This window comes from Peromyscus eremicus, chromosome 14 (assembly GCF_949786415.1).
Source record: "Peromyscus eremicus chromosome 14, PerEre_H2_v1, whole genome shotgun sequence".
NCBI lineage: Eukaryota > Metazoa > Chordata > Mammalia > Rodentia > Cricetidae > Peromyscus > Peromyscus eremicus.
The window spans coordinates 60,933,808-60,950,099 of record NC_081430.1 but is presented as its reverse complement, the minus strand read 5'-3'; the positions used below and the strand labels follow the sequence as shown (position 1 = coordinate 60,950,099).

The following is a 16,292-nucleotide window of genomic DNA, read 5'->3' as shown; positions in this document are numbered from 1 at the left end:
CTGTGAATGCATGAGAAGCTGAGTCTGGATCTCTAGCACCCAGGTTTAAGCCAAGTGTCTTGTAATTCTAATGCTAGGGAGGCAGAAACAGGATTCCTGGGGCCTGTGGACGAGCTAGTCTAGCCAATCCAACAAGCCCTGGGTTCAGAGGGAGGCCCTGTCTGAAAAACTAAAGTGGAGGAAGACACCCAGTGCCAACCTTTGGCCACTGTACATGCATGGCATGTGGACCTGCATGAACATAGGTACACACACCCCAAACAAGAGTGGGGGATAAATGACACAGAAATGCCTACTCTTGACCTGGGTCGGGTCTGCAAGCCAGTGGCAGGGTTTTATTGGTGGTTATAGCCAGACAGCATTAACGTTACATCTGGGGACAGCCATAGCAACTGATCATGGATGGACCAGAGAGGAAGAGCTGGGTTCTGGGGTCACTTATGTATGGTTGCTTTCTTTCCATGTCACTGTAGGCCTTCCTCTGCTTTATCCCCTCCTTCCTTTATCCCGGAGCTCTGTCAGCAGCTGTTAGCCAGATGACGATCTCAGGCCCTGAGTGACGGACTTTTGCTTTCTAAGCTTCTGAGCTTGAGTGGAATGGAAGCCTGGTGTCCACCTAGAGCAGTAGGCCAGAGTCAAAGGGGTCAAGCCTCAGCCCCGCCAGGCACATTCCTGGCTTGGGACTTGACTGTCCAGGCCCATAGCATAGCGGGAACTCCAGTCGCGTTCAAAGATCCGCCTCAGCTGCTCCTGCACCGGGGTCACACCTGGCTGGGCATCGGGGGGTGTCTGGCTGACAACCAGGCCCACACCAGCGGTGCTGCTGAAGTAGTCTTCTGACCAGTTAGAGGTACCTGGAGGGAGAGAGACACTGGTCCCTGAGCCTGTGTCCCCTGCAGTCCTGTGCTGTGGTCCTCGCCACAGGTTGAGAAGCAGCTCAGAATTAGTCTGATTAGTCTGTTGCCACAGGTTGCAGACAGGGCAGGCCCTCATGTAGGCGCAGTCGGTTCTTTACCAGGACTTCACCTGGCAAGCTGGGCCGAGTGCGCAATTCCCAGAACATTCAAGTGCATCTCTCTTGTCCAGCTGTCTGTCCTCCCATGCCTTATCCCAGTCACTCACCTATATAGGCTGCCTTGTCTGTGACCATGAACTTGCTGTGGTTCACACGGCTGAATGGGATGTTGGAGTGATTGCCCACAGGCACAACGAAGATTTTCTTCCAAGAATAAGAGTGAGTTAGGTGGGAGAAGAAACTTCCTTTCCCCCCAACCCATGAGGTCAGCTTCTTACCACATCCACCGAGATGCCAGCTGAGGGGTTACTGAAAGCCTGCAGGGACCTCAGATAAGCGAACATGGTGGGGTCTGTGTTGAACCAGCAGCTGATCAGGAGGCGTACATGCACACCTCTATTGAAGGCCGCTGTCCGTAGTGCACTGTCCAGGACGGGCCAGTACCTGGGAAGAGGGGATCAGTGTTCTGCCTGAAACCGGGATGAGCAGAAGTCTCAGCTGGAGGCAAACTGTGCCTAGGAGCTGCCAGTCAGGAGGGTGGACCTCATCCAGACCCACCTGGCAGGGTGAGTGAAGCGTGTGGTAGGGAAGTACTCCATCACTGAGACGTAGATGAACTCGCGAGCACCCGCCATCACTCCCAGCACTGCGTCCAGATCCCGGGTGCGGCCATAGGGGCAGAATGAGGGTGGTGAGGCCTGGAGTGGGGGAGGCGTCTCTCAGAACACCGCCCCCTAGCTACCACCCTTGAATCAGTCTTTCCCTGGCTTCATGACCCCACTGCACACCCTGCACACCCTGCATGACCCTAAGAAACCCCATGTGGTGAGAGAGGCAGTCTCCCAATGCCCAGGGGTGCTCCTGAGGCTTGGGTAGGAGCCACTAAAGCAGCTAGGCATCCTGGGTTCCAGGGGGCTGGCCTAACTGGTCATGGGCTGTCCTGCCTGGGAAGTAGACCTACTCTCTCCAGATGGGCTCTACACATGTAAGGGGGCTCTGCCCCATCTGCCGCCGCGGTCTCTGGTCTGGACCAGTGTCTGGGCTGACGTGGAGCTTTCCTCCACTGTGGTGGAAGGGCAGGTGCTGTGACGCCTTCCTCCCCTCAGAGTGAAGAGTAATTCGTGCTCTGGGCCTCTCCTACCCTCTCCAGAGCCCAGCCACTGCCTCTGGGCCCCCACACCCCCTCAACAGCCTGGAGATTCCTGGACCTCAGGTCTGCCCCCTCCCAGCACCTCTCTCTCACTGCTGGTGCTGGCCCAGCATCCTGCGTGTGGATGCTGGCTAGTGTGTGGAGCCTGCCTCCTGCAGCAGCCCCAGGGCCATTATGGGTTAGCCCTCTTACCGAGAAATAGGCTGTGGTGGGAACCCCATCAAAGAGACCTCGCAAGGGATGGAAGCGGTTGATGTGGGATGAGAAGTTCTGAGGCCAGGTTTTAGGGAGAACAGCTTGGGGAGTCCCTAGCACCCAGTAGGTCTGGAATGTTTTCTCAAGGTCTTGAGCCAGTTGGCTGCAGTTGTAGATGATAGCACCCAGCTCCTTCACCTGCAGGGATCAGGGTCAGTAGACATGGAGAGTAAAGATCCCCTGGGGTTGTGTGGAAACCAGCAGGGATGTAAGGCAGGGCGCAATTCCTGTTCAGCTGGCAGCCACTAGGCAGCATCAACTCCAGGGTGGGATAGGGGCACCAGGGCCCCTGTTTTCCTTAACATTATTCCAAAGCAACTACAGTAGAAAATGCATGAAAACACAAAGGAAACAAAACCATTGTTAAATTCAGTCGAGCCGTAACTCCTGATGTTTACATCTACCGTTTGCACTAACAGCTGTGTGTGTCTGTGTGTGCATGTATGCACGTGTTGACATAGATTGAACCCAGGGATGTGCGGATGCTAATCACATACTGTTCTACTGTTCTACTCAAGTCTTTGAAATCATCACTTCTAAAAAGTCTTGGGCTTTGTAATCTGCATTTGCTTTCTGTACACGTGTATGTACATGCGAGCGAGTGTGTCCATGTGTGTGCAGGTACATGTGCACGTGTGGAAACCAGAAGACAAACTTAGGTGTCATACTCCTGGAGGTGTCCACCTTGTTGATGATTATGATTATGATTATTTTATGTGTATGACTATGTTTTGCCTACATGTATGCCTGTGTGTGCCTGGTGCTTACAGAGGCCAGAAGAAGGCATCAGATCCCCTGGAACTAGTTACAGTTTATTGTGAGCTGCCATGTGGCTGTTGGGAATCGAACCTCAGTCTTCTGGAAGATCAGCCAGTGCTCTTAGCTGATGAGCCATCTCTTCAGCCCTTCATCTTGCTTTCTGAGACAAGGCCTCTCACTGGGACCTGGGGCTTGCTGATAGGCTGGCTGGCCAGCGAGCCACAGGGATCCACCAGTCTCCACTTCCCCCAACACTGGGACCTCAAGTGTTTGCTCCCATGCCCAGCTGTTCACATGGATTCTAAGGCTAGAACCCAGGTTCTTACACAAGGCTAGCACCTCACCGATTGAACTGTCTCCCCAACACTGTGAGCTGTGTTTCCCCTGTGAGCGGTGGCCTGAGTGTCTGTCCAAGTTCTTAAAAGCTGTTCCAGGGCCCGAGTGCAAGGTCGTGTAAAATTTTATAACTGGTTATAATCTTATAACAGCTCTATGATTGGTCCCCACTATGGAGGCATGACAAAATTGGCATGTGACCCAAGTTTCTGCTTGCTCACTTCTCATAATACCAGCTTTCTTCGGATTTCTGAGGACACAATCATAGCCCCTGGGGATGGAGAGGAGAGAAGCTGCTCCTGGGCCCCCATCCCTGGGTCTTGGAACCCACCTGAGCCAGGGACCGCCAGTCCATGTTGGCACTGCCCAGGAAGACATGCTGCCCATCCACGACCCAGAATTTGGAGTGTAGGACACCTCCTGTAAATTGCCTCATGGGAACCTGTCGTATCTGGGCACCTGTGATGATGGATAGATAGATAGATAGATAGATAGATAGATAGATAGATAGACAGACAGATAGCTGGCTCTTTAATGCTGGCTTCAGGACAGCCTAACAGAGACATGTGCCTTTGAGTTCACTCGTTCACCCTCAGAACGACCTTGCTGATCAAGGCTGTTGCGGTGAGGAAGCAGAGGCACGGGCTGACCTGAGATTCCTCTAGGCGGTCCAGCTCCAGAGCCGTGGTGATGGCTATGCCGACTGCCTCGTGTTTTTCACGGTAGCCTCTATCCCAAGGCTTTATCTAAGTCCCCCTTCTCTGCCCCGTGGACCCTGGGCTCAAGTCCTCCAGGGTCCTACCAAATAGAGGAACTTGCCCACACACCTCACAATCCTGCTTGCCTTTGACTTTGTCCCATGGTGCCAGCCACACAGTACAGCAGAGCCTCAACATGTAGACACCTACCATGGGCAGCCAAGACCTGGAGGTCAGTGGATGTCCTGGCCAATGTTGGGCTGTGGGTGGCCACTGCCAGGGAGATGTTCCTAGTCAGGAGCTGTTGAAACTTCTGTAGAAGGGCCTCTCCCTAAAAGGCCAAGCCAGCATGAGAAGCTGCCCCAGGCTGGCCCCTTTCACAGCTCAAGGCAGGCCAAGTCTTGGCCCATGACTAGAAGCCAAATAAATGACATCATGCACAGCCAAGTGCTCTATCCCAGTCCCTCTGCCCCCCCCTCCAGGAGCCACCAACGGGGGGCGGGGGGGGGGGGAGGCCCGGGGGTGTGTGGCCTTGCTGCTCTACATCAGCCCCATCCCAGAGCTGAGCCCTGTGCCTGGCTGAGCCTGACTTGCTGAGTGCAAAAAAGCAAAACCAGAAAGTAAAACCAAGGACCAACCAGCTGGGAAGATGAGTCATTGACTCCAATGTCAGGTCCAGTGAGGGACCAATAGTATGAGGCAACATGGACGCTCTCCTGAGCAGAGTCTAGAAGCTGCAGCCAAGCCTGGGCCAGGGGCTGGGCAGCAGGGCTGCCGGATGCAAATGGTAAGTCCTGGGGGATACTTTCCACAAGGAGGAGCCTGGGGACAGAACCAAAAGGGGCCCAGTCAGCTATTTGCTCCGTTCCTGCTGCCCAACTGGAGGGACTGGCCCCAGTGTGGCTCCAGGGCCCGAACCCAGGTCAAAGGTACAGAAGAAGGGACAGTGAAGTGGGGCCTGAGCCCCACAAACCCTGAGTGTGGGGATACTTAGGAGAATTTACAGTGAGGCTCCTGAGGGAGGGCATGCTCAGCCTAGAAGAGGCCACAAGGAATTCCTGGGATAATCAAGGCCTCTCTGTGACCTATATCACCCGCTTAGGGACCCACTGATGCACCCAGCCAGGACACGTACCCCCACAACCCCGAGAGCCCCCAGGGTTCACTCACTGACAGGAGTTACTCTGCTGCCCAGCGTCTCCTCCCAGGACCTCCCAGGACCTGGAGGGCACTTCCTTAGGGCACATCTGGTGACTGGTGAGGGAAATGGGCACTTGCCCCAGGATCAAGGTGAGAGTCACAAAGCTGAGCCCCAGTACAGCCAGCATCCCCAGTACCTGCAGGAGGAGACATCCCCACAGACTTCCTAGGTGCCAAGACATCTCTCCCTATACCGTAAGAGATAATGTCCAGGCTTCTGGGAAGGGGTTAGGGGTAAGCAAGGGGAGATGAGGGATACATAGAACAAGGCCTGGGGCCAGTGGTCTACAGTCCTACCTGCAGTGATGAGGCATGGACAAGATATGCAGCAGTCCAGATGGCCTTGGTCTGGCCTGGCACATACACCACCACCATGACCACCACCATGACCACCACCACCACCCACCACCACCATGACCACCACCACCACCACCACCATGACCACCACCACCACCACCATGACCACCATGACCACCACCATGACCACCACCACCACCACCACCATGACCACCACCACCACCACCACCACCACCACCACCACTACCACCATCACCACCATGACCACAACCACCACCACCATCACCACCACCACCACCACCATCACCGGGCTGGTTTTATACTCTTTAATCAAGCCCTAGAACCTAATATTTAGGAAACTTAAAATTTGAACATGGTTCTGTTTGGAAATTGGGTTCAAACTTGTTTTTAGAATGCTAAGTCCCCAGCCAGCCCTCCCTTAGGTTCACCTGCCTACCATGACAGCTCTGCTGTGTGGACCATGGGGCGAAGCATAGCGTGGCCACTCGGGGACCTCCACTGCTGTCTGGAGAGGTGCCAGCATCTATACAGAACAGTGTGTGTCACCAGCAACCCCAGCTCCATGGTGTCACCTCCTTAAGCAGTCCCTACAGATGCACACTCCAACGCTCAGATGCCAATCACAGCTCAGACATGGGGCCAGCCCAGACTCCAGACCCCAGGTATCTGGCCTACAGATGAGGTCTTCTGTGGGCCCCATTCAGGCTGTGTGCTGCTTGTCCCTGCTGGCTCCCCTTGGTCTCCCCTGATGCAGACATCTTGAGCATGTGTGTCTCGGTTCCTTGTTCCAACCACAAGTGAAACCAGGTCTGAAAGTACCATTTCTGCTTTAGCTGCCTCATCCACTCTTTCTTATTAGCCATGAACAGCTGCTTCCCTTCCCCAGCTGGCCCCCTGTTTTGGCCCCAGGATGGACAGCTGGCCGAAAAGTGGGGCACGACAGAAGGGCCACCGAGAGCTGAGTCTAGACTCCTGCACTGCTGTCCAGGGCAGGGGACCGGAAGGGATGCTGCAGCTAGTTGGGATGGAGAACTTGCTTTGTGCGCTCAGAATGGTCACTCTACAAAGAGCCAAGGCAGCCCCTCAGGAGGCCCTGAAGCTCTGAGTGCGGCCTCAGATGGGGAAATCCTGTCACAGCAAATGGGTCACCCAGCCCTGGCAAAAACACCCATAAGGACAGGAGCTGACATCACTCCCAGCCTAGATGCCTTGGATGATTGTAGGTGGCTGGGTGTTGGGATCTGGGGGCTTCTTCAGCTCTGTGGGTCAGTAGGCCCCATCCCACTGTCCACTAGGAGTTGTGCTGGAAGGCAGCCTACAGAGAATGTGGCTAGCCTCAGCACAGGGAGTGGACTACATGAGCCAGGCCTGGGGCTGTGTCTGCCCTGGAGCACAGTGTTACAGGGAAGTGGAGCCTAGAAACCACAGTGAGAGCATGGAGTTGTGTGTGTGTGTGTGTGTGCTGAGGAAGAGTCACCCACAGAGGCCCAGCACCCTCTTACCAGAGTTCCCAGAAGTGGGGAGTCAGGAGGTCACTTCTACCCCAGAGCAGTGCTCATGCTCTTGGAGCTACCCTAACTCACAGGGGGCAGCTCAGGTGACTTGCGCAGCTCTGGAAGCCCAGCTTCTGGCTTCTACCCATCTTTATAACTTCCAGGGGAGGTATAGACATGAGGTTCTGGGCCAGGGTCACTAGAAATAGCCCTCACAGAGCTGCTGGCCCACCTTTCCTGGTTCCTCTGAGAGAATGTTCTCACTCCCTAAAGTACCTGGACTGACAGAAGGACAAGAACACAACAGCCCTAATCTAGGACCTCCAAGGGCCACAGAGCTCTGACCTCTTTCTGGCCACTGGGAACTACTCTGAGGCCAGGGAAGGAGAGCCAGGAAGGGTGGCTCTAAGTAGCTGCAGCTCTGTCCCATCTTGAGGCTCTGGATCTTTCTCATCCTTTGAGTGGGGATGTCTATCTAGAATCAGTCTCTGGTACTGGCATCTCAGGAGTTGGGTGAGCTGGGAGCTGGGTTTTTGAGCCTCCCTAGCCTTAAAGGCTGGAGTTCCTGCCCTGTGGGCTAAGCTGCAGGACAGGATTTGCCTGCCCGGTGACTGGAGACCCTGGTATCCAGGTCCTGGATTCATAGATCAAGCATAGAGTGGTTGTCTGCAGGCCAATCTGGGCGTTTTGTGGGATATGGGGTGCTGGGAGGATGGAGCTGTGGGAGGTAGACAGAAGCCCCTCCCGAGGTCCTCTGTCTGGCTCTAGCCTGGCTGACACTTACCTCTAGGTGCCCTGGCTTGTCCATCATGGCTCCAGCCACCGTCTGCCGGCTTTGCTTGTGCGGCACCTGCCTGCTCTCTGGCCTGTTGCTTCCCCTTCCATCCACTTCCTCTCTGTTCTGAGCACCCCACCCCCACCTCAGGACCAAGTGGGCCTCTAGAGGGTGGAGCTGAGAACTTTCTCCTCTAGAGAAAATCTACCCTGCCTACTCCTAGAGAGGGCCCCCTAGTCACATGCCTAGGGTCAGAATTAAGTTTGACTGTAGGCACCGGGACTCAAGCGAGAGGGGTTCAAACAGCATCACGAGCTAATTGACAGACTGGTCCATTGATACATTCATGATGGGTAGACTAGTGGGAGGAGGTGGAGACTGTGGAAAATGGGGCCTGATTGGAGGACGTAGGTTTATGGGTGGGGGCAGAACTTTGCAGGCCAATTGTGTACCTGGGTTCTTCATCTCTCTCTCTGTTTCCTGGCTGCCTCAGAGCAAGCTGCTTCCCTTTTCCTTGCTCCTGCCTCTATGCCTGGCCTCACTATGGGTCCACAGCAATGGCAACAGCTGACCATGGGTTGAAACCTCCAAAGCTGTGAGCCAAAATAAGTCCTTCATTCTTCAAATGGTTTGTCTTAGGTGTGTGTCACAATGAAGAGAAACTGACTGACCCACTAACTATACCCCAGGACTCGTGTCTGGAGGAGTTACCAGTGCCACAGTCACTGAGAATCTAGCTTTCAGCCTCCAAACCCTGGGATCCAAACTTCACAGCCTGTGTCCAGAAAGTGCATTTAAGAGTCCCATCCTTCACTTCCTGTGGGATAACTTTGGAGTTGGTTATCCTCTTTAGGACACAGAAGGTGGCCTCTTCAGGTTAAGCCACTGCGTGCCTGAATACCACTGTGTTCCAGGTACCCACCCTGAGGGATGGTTCCTCAGGGATTTTGAATGAAACGGACCACAATAACCATGGCAGGATAGAACTCGGTCGGTGTCTTCTTGTACTGGTCAGTGGAACAGGGGCTCTCCTCCTGAAGGCAGGGCAGGGCAGGGAACCTTAGGTTTCCTGAAGCTCTCAAAAATAGTTTTCAGGTATAGAAGGACTGACTGGCCCTGCGGCTTCAAGGAAGCCCAAGCCCATCAGCCACAGCTCCTCTCCTCGCCACATCTTAGGCAGGACTGGGTGTGGCGTGTGCACCACCTTGGGATAGATTCAGCTTGAGTCTATCTAAGGGAGCCTGGGGACCTGCAGGGGCTGGTGGACACCCAGCACAGGTCTCTTGGCAATATGAAGACTGAAAGCTTGGTGACACCCTGTGTCCAGACTGCCTCGGACAAACAGATTGGTTTTGATCATTGGAGACTGAAGGAGACCAACTGTCCATGAGGACCCAAGTGAGACCCACTTGTCCCCACTTCTCCCCACACCCCGAGGAGCTGGTCCTTCTCCAGCCTCTGCTTTGTGGAGCAGCCCTGACTCTTCCCTCGTGGTCCTTCCTGGCCACTCAGAGTTCGGCAGACTTCAGCTTCACCACACAGCATCTAAACAGTTAGGATGCTGAACCATCTTTGGGGTTCGTGTTTTCTCATGCCACATTGTAGGACAAAGTGGCCACAGAGAAAATGTCAGGACAAAACAGACTCCTCTGGCTTACAGACAGACAGACAGACAGACAGACACGCGCACACACACACACACACACACACACACACACACACAGAACCCCTGAAGTGCATGCACGCACACATGTGTGCACACACACACACACAGACACACACAGAACCCCTGAAGTGCATGCATGCACGCATGTGCACACACACACACACACACACACAGAACCCCTGAAGTGCATGCATGCACGCATGTGCACACACACACACAGAAACCCTGAAGTGCATGCATGCACACATGTGTGCACACACACACAGACACACACACACAGAACCCCTGAAGTGCATGCATGCACGCATGTGCACACACACACACACACACACACACACAGAACCCCTGAAGTGCATGCATGCACGCATGTGCACACACACACACAGAAACCCTGAAGTGCATGCATGCACACATGTGTGCACACACACACAGACACACACACACAGAACCCCTGAAGTGCATGCATGCACGCATGTGCACACACACACACACACAGAAACCCTGAAGTGCATGCATGCACACATGTGTGCACACACACACAGACACACACACACAGAACCCCTGAAGTGCATGCATGCACGTATGTGCGCGCGCGTGTGTGCGCTCGCGCGCGTGCGCGCACACGCGCGCACACACACACACACACACACAGAACCCACAAAGTGCATGAGGCTGCTGCTGGTGAAATCGCCCTGTTTTGTTTGATCACAGGTTGATGGACCACACTCTAGGACTCATGATTCAGAATGCAGCAGGTGACTCCAGCATGACATCACCATCACAAGTACAACATGCTGTGAAAAAGAACAGGCCACACTTTCACAGGATGGGCAATGCTGTAGGCTGATTCACGCCAGTGTCACACACACATGTGAGTCATATGCTGGCCCTGATGGCGGCTGTGGGATCCCTGGGTGTGAGGAAGCTTCCAGCTCCCTTGTCTTCTCAGCTGTGGCATGTGCTCTCTCCTTGACTGACATGCCTTTGTTCACTGGCCTTTAACACCCCGCGTTGAGCTTGATTTTCTATGCTTTTCCTCGCTGCTTAAAAGAAGAAACAGAAGGCGGGGTCTTTGTTGTTTTTGTTTATGACAGGGTCTCACAAAGCCCAGGGCGACCACAGAACTGCCCGTGTAGCTGGGAATCACCTTGAACTTCTGATCCTCCTGCCTCCACCTCCAGAGCGCTACAGCAGCAGGCACCATGACAGCTGTTCGGCAAATGCCAGGTAAGCAATCTGCAAACAGCCACACCCCAGCCTCCTTGATGCCCTTTTCCTTCTTCGTTGTTGAAATTAATGAATTTTTTTAACGCTTTCTTGATCTTGTATGTCCAATGGTTTGGAAGTTATATAATATTTTCTTTTAAAAATACGCAGTTTTCATTTTTTATACAAAAAGGTTTGTGAGGGTTGCTTTGGTGTTGGGGGTTGTAAAAGAGTGTTTTATTATGATTCTTGCTTTATTGACATTAGGACAAATCAGAAGTCCTCAACTCTGGTGTCAGGAAATAAACACATGGTTGTATCACACCAAACAGTTTAATCTGCTGGTTATGTGGTAATAGTAACAACAGTAACAAAAGCATATGACAGAGGACAGCACCGATGGGGTATCCTGGCACTCTGCTCAGTGCGAAGCCTGCCAAATGAGCTTTCGCCTTCACACTCTTGAGCCTGGGTCTGGCCAATTCCTAAGGTCCCTTCAAAGCATCTTTTCTAATCACAGTGCAATATACTCTCTCTTCATCTTTTTCCTCCTCTTCATCTTCTTTTTCTAGAAAGGGGCTCATTTTGTAGCCCTAGCTGGTCTGGAACTCACTATATAGGACCAGGCTGGCCTTGAACTTATAGAGATCCTCCTGCCTCTGCTTCTCCAGTGCTAGGATTTGTAGCAGGCTTTCTTGGACCACCAGACCCCTAATCATGACATGGAGACTTATTGTTAATTATGAATGATCAGCCTTAGCTTAGGCTTGTTTCTTGCTGGCTTTTTTTTTCTTTAATTCAACCCATTTCTATTCATTTGTGTGCTGTCCTGAAGCTCATTTACCTCATCTATGTACTGTCCATCCTGCTTTCCTGCTTCCTCCATGTCTGGCTGGCTGGCTGACAGTTGGCTCCCCTTTTCTCTCTACCCTCCAGCTCTGCCTATCCCTCCTCTGCCTAGCTATTGGCCATTCAGCTTTTTATTAGACCAATCAGGTGCCTTAGGCAGCAAGGTAAAACAGCAATGCATCTTTACATAATTAAACAAACGCAGCACATCTTTAGAAGGTTAAACAATTATTCTGCAACACAAACAAATGCAATACAGCTTTACTTAGTTAAACAAATATTCTATTCCACAACAAGGATTAAGGGTGTGCACTGTCACACCCAGTTACTTTTTGTTTTTGAGGCAGGGTCTTACTATGCAGACCTGAAATCCTCATCCTCATGCTTTAGCTGCCGTGTGTCAGGTGACAGGTGTGAACTACCAAAATGACTTTATGGCAAATGGTTAATCCTCTGGTAGGGTCACAATTTGATGGCATTATTGAGAAAGGCTAGAAACTTCTGGAGATTGGGCCTGGTTGGTGGCAGCTGGTCACTGAGGGTATATTCCTAGGATCTGAACCTCTTCCCAGGCCAGTTCCTCTCCCTCTGCCTGCTTCCTGGCTGCTGGGAGGTGAACAGTCGACTTTGCCACAAGCTCCCACTGCTGTGGTGTTCTGCTTGGCCCCCAGCCCGAAGCAGTGGACCCAGCTAACCTTGACTGGGCCTTTTCTTCTCAGCGGTGCAAAGGATCAAACTCAGCATCTCATCTGCGCTTGACCTTGAACCAAAATGTGAGAAACCAAGAACCAAAGCAAAACTCTCTCCCTTACACCATCAGCAGGTATCACGTCATGGTGTCAAAAGGCCATCTCAGAGGCTTTTTCAGTATTTTCATTTGTACTTTTCTTGGTTGGGTTATTGGACTCATGGGTTTATAGTTTTCATCATACTTGGAAATATTTTGTCATTGTTTCTTTGAACATTTTTTTCTGTCATGACTTTTTCTGGAATTGTGGTTACTTATAAGTTGGATTTCTATTTTTTCTTTTTTCCCAAGACAGGGTTTCTCTGTGTAGCCCTGTCTGTCCTGAAACTCACTCTATAGACCAGGCTGGCCTCAGACTCGGAGGTCTGTCTGCCTCTGCCTCCTGAGTGCTGACATGAAAGGTGTGTGCCACCGCTGTCCTGCTTAAATTGGATTTCTTGGTGTTATCACATAAACTGTGAATGCTTTGTTGTTTTCTTCTGTGATGCATTTTTGAGTGTTGTTCATGCTTTATCTACAATATATGAAAGTGTTACAGTTCAAATAAAAGTTGGGGTTAAATGGCAAGGTCAGGGACGTGAGGAAATAAATAAGAAGGCTTCATCTGGATATGAGGTACCCATGCTAAGCAGAGGAAGGTCAGGGCTCTGGGAAAACTACAAAGCAAGTTTCAGCTGGCTCCTCACGACTCCCTTCCTGGGGAGCACACAAGGGCACTGCTCTTTCTTCTAGCAAACTTCTCAGTTTATGGGTCTTTACATCTTTATATACATTATTATATACTTTTCTGCATCCAATGCATCTAACTGCAACACAGTGAATTGTGGGTAAGGAGGGCTTCTGAGATTCCAGGAAGACCACCCAGACCACCACAGGAGTGGACACAGGCAGCAGAAATGGTAAACAGAGGCTCGTAAGTGCAGGCACCTGAGACAGCCCTTTGCTTTTGCCCCTTGCTCCATCGGCTCTCCACCCACTTCTGCTTTCTTATCTACTGAAAAATAAACTCTGACTACTGCCTAACCCACCTGTGCCCAGCGTGAATTCTCCTTCAGAAGTGCAAAGAACAAAGATTTGGGTGGCAGGGAATCCTGGAGGATAATCTTTCCATTCATAACAAAAACAGCAAAGCATGACATTTTCTTATGACATATCTCCCTGCTGGACTCACATTCACTACATTCTTTGTGAGTGTGTGTGTATGTGTGTGTGTGTGTGTGTGTGTGTGTGTGTGTGTGGTGTGTGTGTGTGTGCTTTTGCATGCTGGGGTCACTTTTGACATCATGTTATTGGGTGCTGGATTTTGTTGTATCCCCCGAATGAATGCTGACTTTATCCTGCCAAAGCTGTCCTCTTGAGACTTGTCTGTAAGCACCACTGGGGTAGTTACTAAGACGCTGAAGACTAAGGCCCGTGTCCTGTGTGCCTGTCATGAGCTCTCTCTTTTCTAAATGGTGACCTGTGTACAGCCCCCATCCCTGCCCACTGCTGGCTTCCATAGCCTTCTGCAGTTTCTCGCACAGGCGCAGGTCACGGACAATCTAGGCAGCCCAGAGCTTGCTCTCTCCCATGCTCTCCTTGCTGCATGGGGTTGCGTTGTCCTCCTTACCGTGACATTTCTCTCCTCAGCGGGGTACCATGATGTCTGGGGTAACTAGCCCTTTCCATGCCGTAGAGGGCAGCTATCAGCTCACTGGTCCCTTCAGGAGGATGACAGTCCTGCTGTCTGTTGTCCCACATCTGAAAGCTGCTGTGTGTGTGTGTGTGTGTGTGTGTGTGTGTGTGTGTGTGTGTGTGTCCTGTCATCCCCATGACTCCTCGTTGCGGTTTGAATCTGGACTGTCCCCTCACAGGCTCATGATCTGGCTACTTGGACCCCAGCAGGTAAGACTGTTTTTGGAGACTGTGGATGTAGCAAGTGGGGCCTGGTTGGCAGAAGCAGGACAGTAGGGTCTTTGGCGGTGACAGCGCAGCCCTGGTTCTGTTCGATCTCTGATCTGTCAAGAACTGCCTGGAGAGCTGGCTCAGTGTTTGGGACCAGATTTAGTTAACAGCTAACAAACATCTTAATTCCAGTTCCAGATGATCCAACGGCCCCTTCTGCTCTCCACTGGCATGCACAAGTGCATACATAAACGGAGGCAGAACACCGACATGCACAATTTTTAAACAAAGCAAACATCTGCTGCTCCCTGGCTTAGGCTGCCACCTGGTGGCAACATCTGAATTTCAGCAATGGCTTTTTATTTCCTTTTTTAAAAAAATTCTTCTCTCATATATTAAATCCTGATGGGCAGTTTCCCTTCCCTCCTCTCTTCCGAGTCCCTCCCCCACCTCCCCTCTCTCCCAGACCCACTCCTTCTCTGTTTCCCTGCAGAAAAGAGCAGGTCTCCTGGGGATACCAACCAAACACAGCGTAACAAGTTACAATCTGACCAGCACCTATCCTGTAGAGACCCACAGAGGTTTCCTAGTGAGAACTTACTCAGGGTCTGAGAATCTGAGTCTGCTTTACCCAGCAAGGCTGCATAAGGGGATGGATTTGACCACGGGCGTGGTGAGCAGGTGGTTAGAAGGGTCTACACAGGGTCTACCCGTGGCTGTGTAATGTGCTTTGATCTAGCAAGGGGGAGGTCTTTTGCCCTGCCCTTTGGCGTTGTTATAAAAAGCCCTTTTGAAGAGGTAGAAGGGGCTGGTGGGTTTTGATCCAGGTCCTCCCGAAGCTGTCCTGTGTTTCTGTCTTTCTCCTCCTCACTGTCTTTCTATCTAAAAGTTTCTTATCCCTCTCTCCTCCTCATAGGAACTCTTTTAAAAGGTGGGAGATGGCCTCCCACAATATCCTCACATTAAGGTTGGATGAGGCAACCCAGTAGGAGGAAAGGGGTCCCAAGAGGAGGCAAAAGAATCAGAGACACCCCCACTCCCACTGTTAGGAGTCCCACAAGAACATCAAGCTACACAACCATAACATAAATGCAGAAGACCTAGGTCAGACCCATACGGGCTCCCTGATTGTCACTTACTCTCTGTGAGCCTCTGTGAGCCCTGGTTAGTTGATTCTGTGAGCCGTGTTCCTGTGGTGTCCTTGACCCCTCTGGCTCCCACAATCCTCCCTCCTCCTCTTCCATGGGATTCCTGACTCCACCTAATGTTTGGCTGTGGGTCTCTGCACCTGCTCCCATTAGCTGCTGTAGGAAGCCGCTCTGGGGATGGTTATGCTAGGCTCTGGTCTATCAGTATAGCAGAGTATCTTTTTTTTCCTGCCAGTCGTGTTTAGTTCTATCCTAGGTCTCTGGGTTATCCAGTCTCTGGCTCCTGGCCCTCTGGGTAGTGTCAGGGGTGGGATCCGTTTTGTGGCGTGGGTCTCAAGCTGGACCAGTCACTGGTTGGCCACTCCCACAAGATCTGTGCCACCTTTACCCCAGCACATCTTGTAGGCAGGACAAATTGTAGGTGGCAGGTTTTGTGGCTGAGTTGGTGTCCCAGTCCCTCCACTGGAAGTCTTGCCTGGTTACAGAAGATGGTTGGTTCAGGCTCTGTGTTCCCCCATTGCTAGGAGTCCTCACTAGGGTCCCCCTTGTAGACTCCAGGGAGTTTCCATTACACTAGGCTTCCATCTCACCCCCAAATGTCCCCCAATTCCAGTCATCTTTCTTCCCATCCCTCCCTGCCCCAACCTGATCTCTCCTGTTCCCATCCCCACCCACCCCTAGTCCACCCATGAAATCTATTCTATTTCCCCTTCCCAGAGAGATCTATTCATCCCCCATTGAGCCTTCCTTGTTACTTAGCCTCTCTGGGTCTGTGGACTGTAGCATGGTTAT

General features: G+C 52.0%; 1 protein-coding gene across 2 annotated transcripts; it reads right to left on the bottom strand.

Annotated features, from left to right (window-relative positions):
• Window positions 1-308: 308 nt before the first annotated feature.
• On the bottom strand, window positions 309-8,111 carry Pld4 (phospholipase D family member 4). Of its 2 annotated transcripts, XM_059279522.1 has the most exons (11): window positions 8,009-8,108; window positions 6,168-6,254; window positions 5,384-5,550; window positions 4,852-5,035; window positions 4,424-4,544; window positions 3,847-3,974; window positions 2,358-2,558; window positions 1,574-1,713; window positions 1,294-1,459; window positions 1,123-1,219; window positions 309-854 (listed from the first exon to the last, which is right to left on the bottom strand). In XM_059279522.1, the coding sequence occupies exons 1-11, from the start codon at window positions 8,033-8,035 to the stop codon at window positions 652-654; spliced, it is 1,521 nt and encodes a 506-aa protein (XP_059135505.1). In that variant the 5' UTR covers window positions 8,036-8,108; the 3' UTR covers window positions 309-651. The 2 variants fall into 2 exon arrangements, with proteins under 2 accessions (XP_059135505.1, XP_059135506.1); XM_059279523.1 differs by lacking the exon at window positions 6,168-6,254 and having other exon boundaries at window positions 8,009-8,111.
• Between the last annotated feature and the right edge of the window lie 8,181 nt (window positions 8,112-16,292).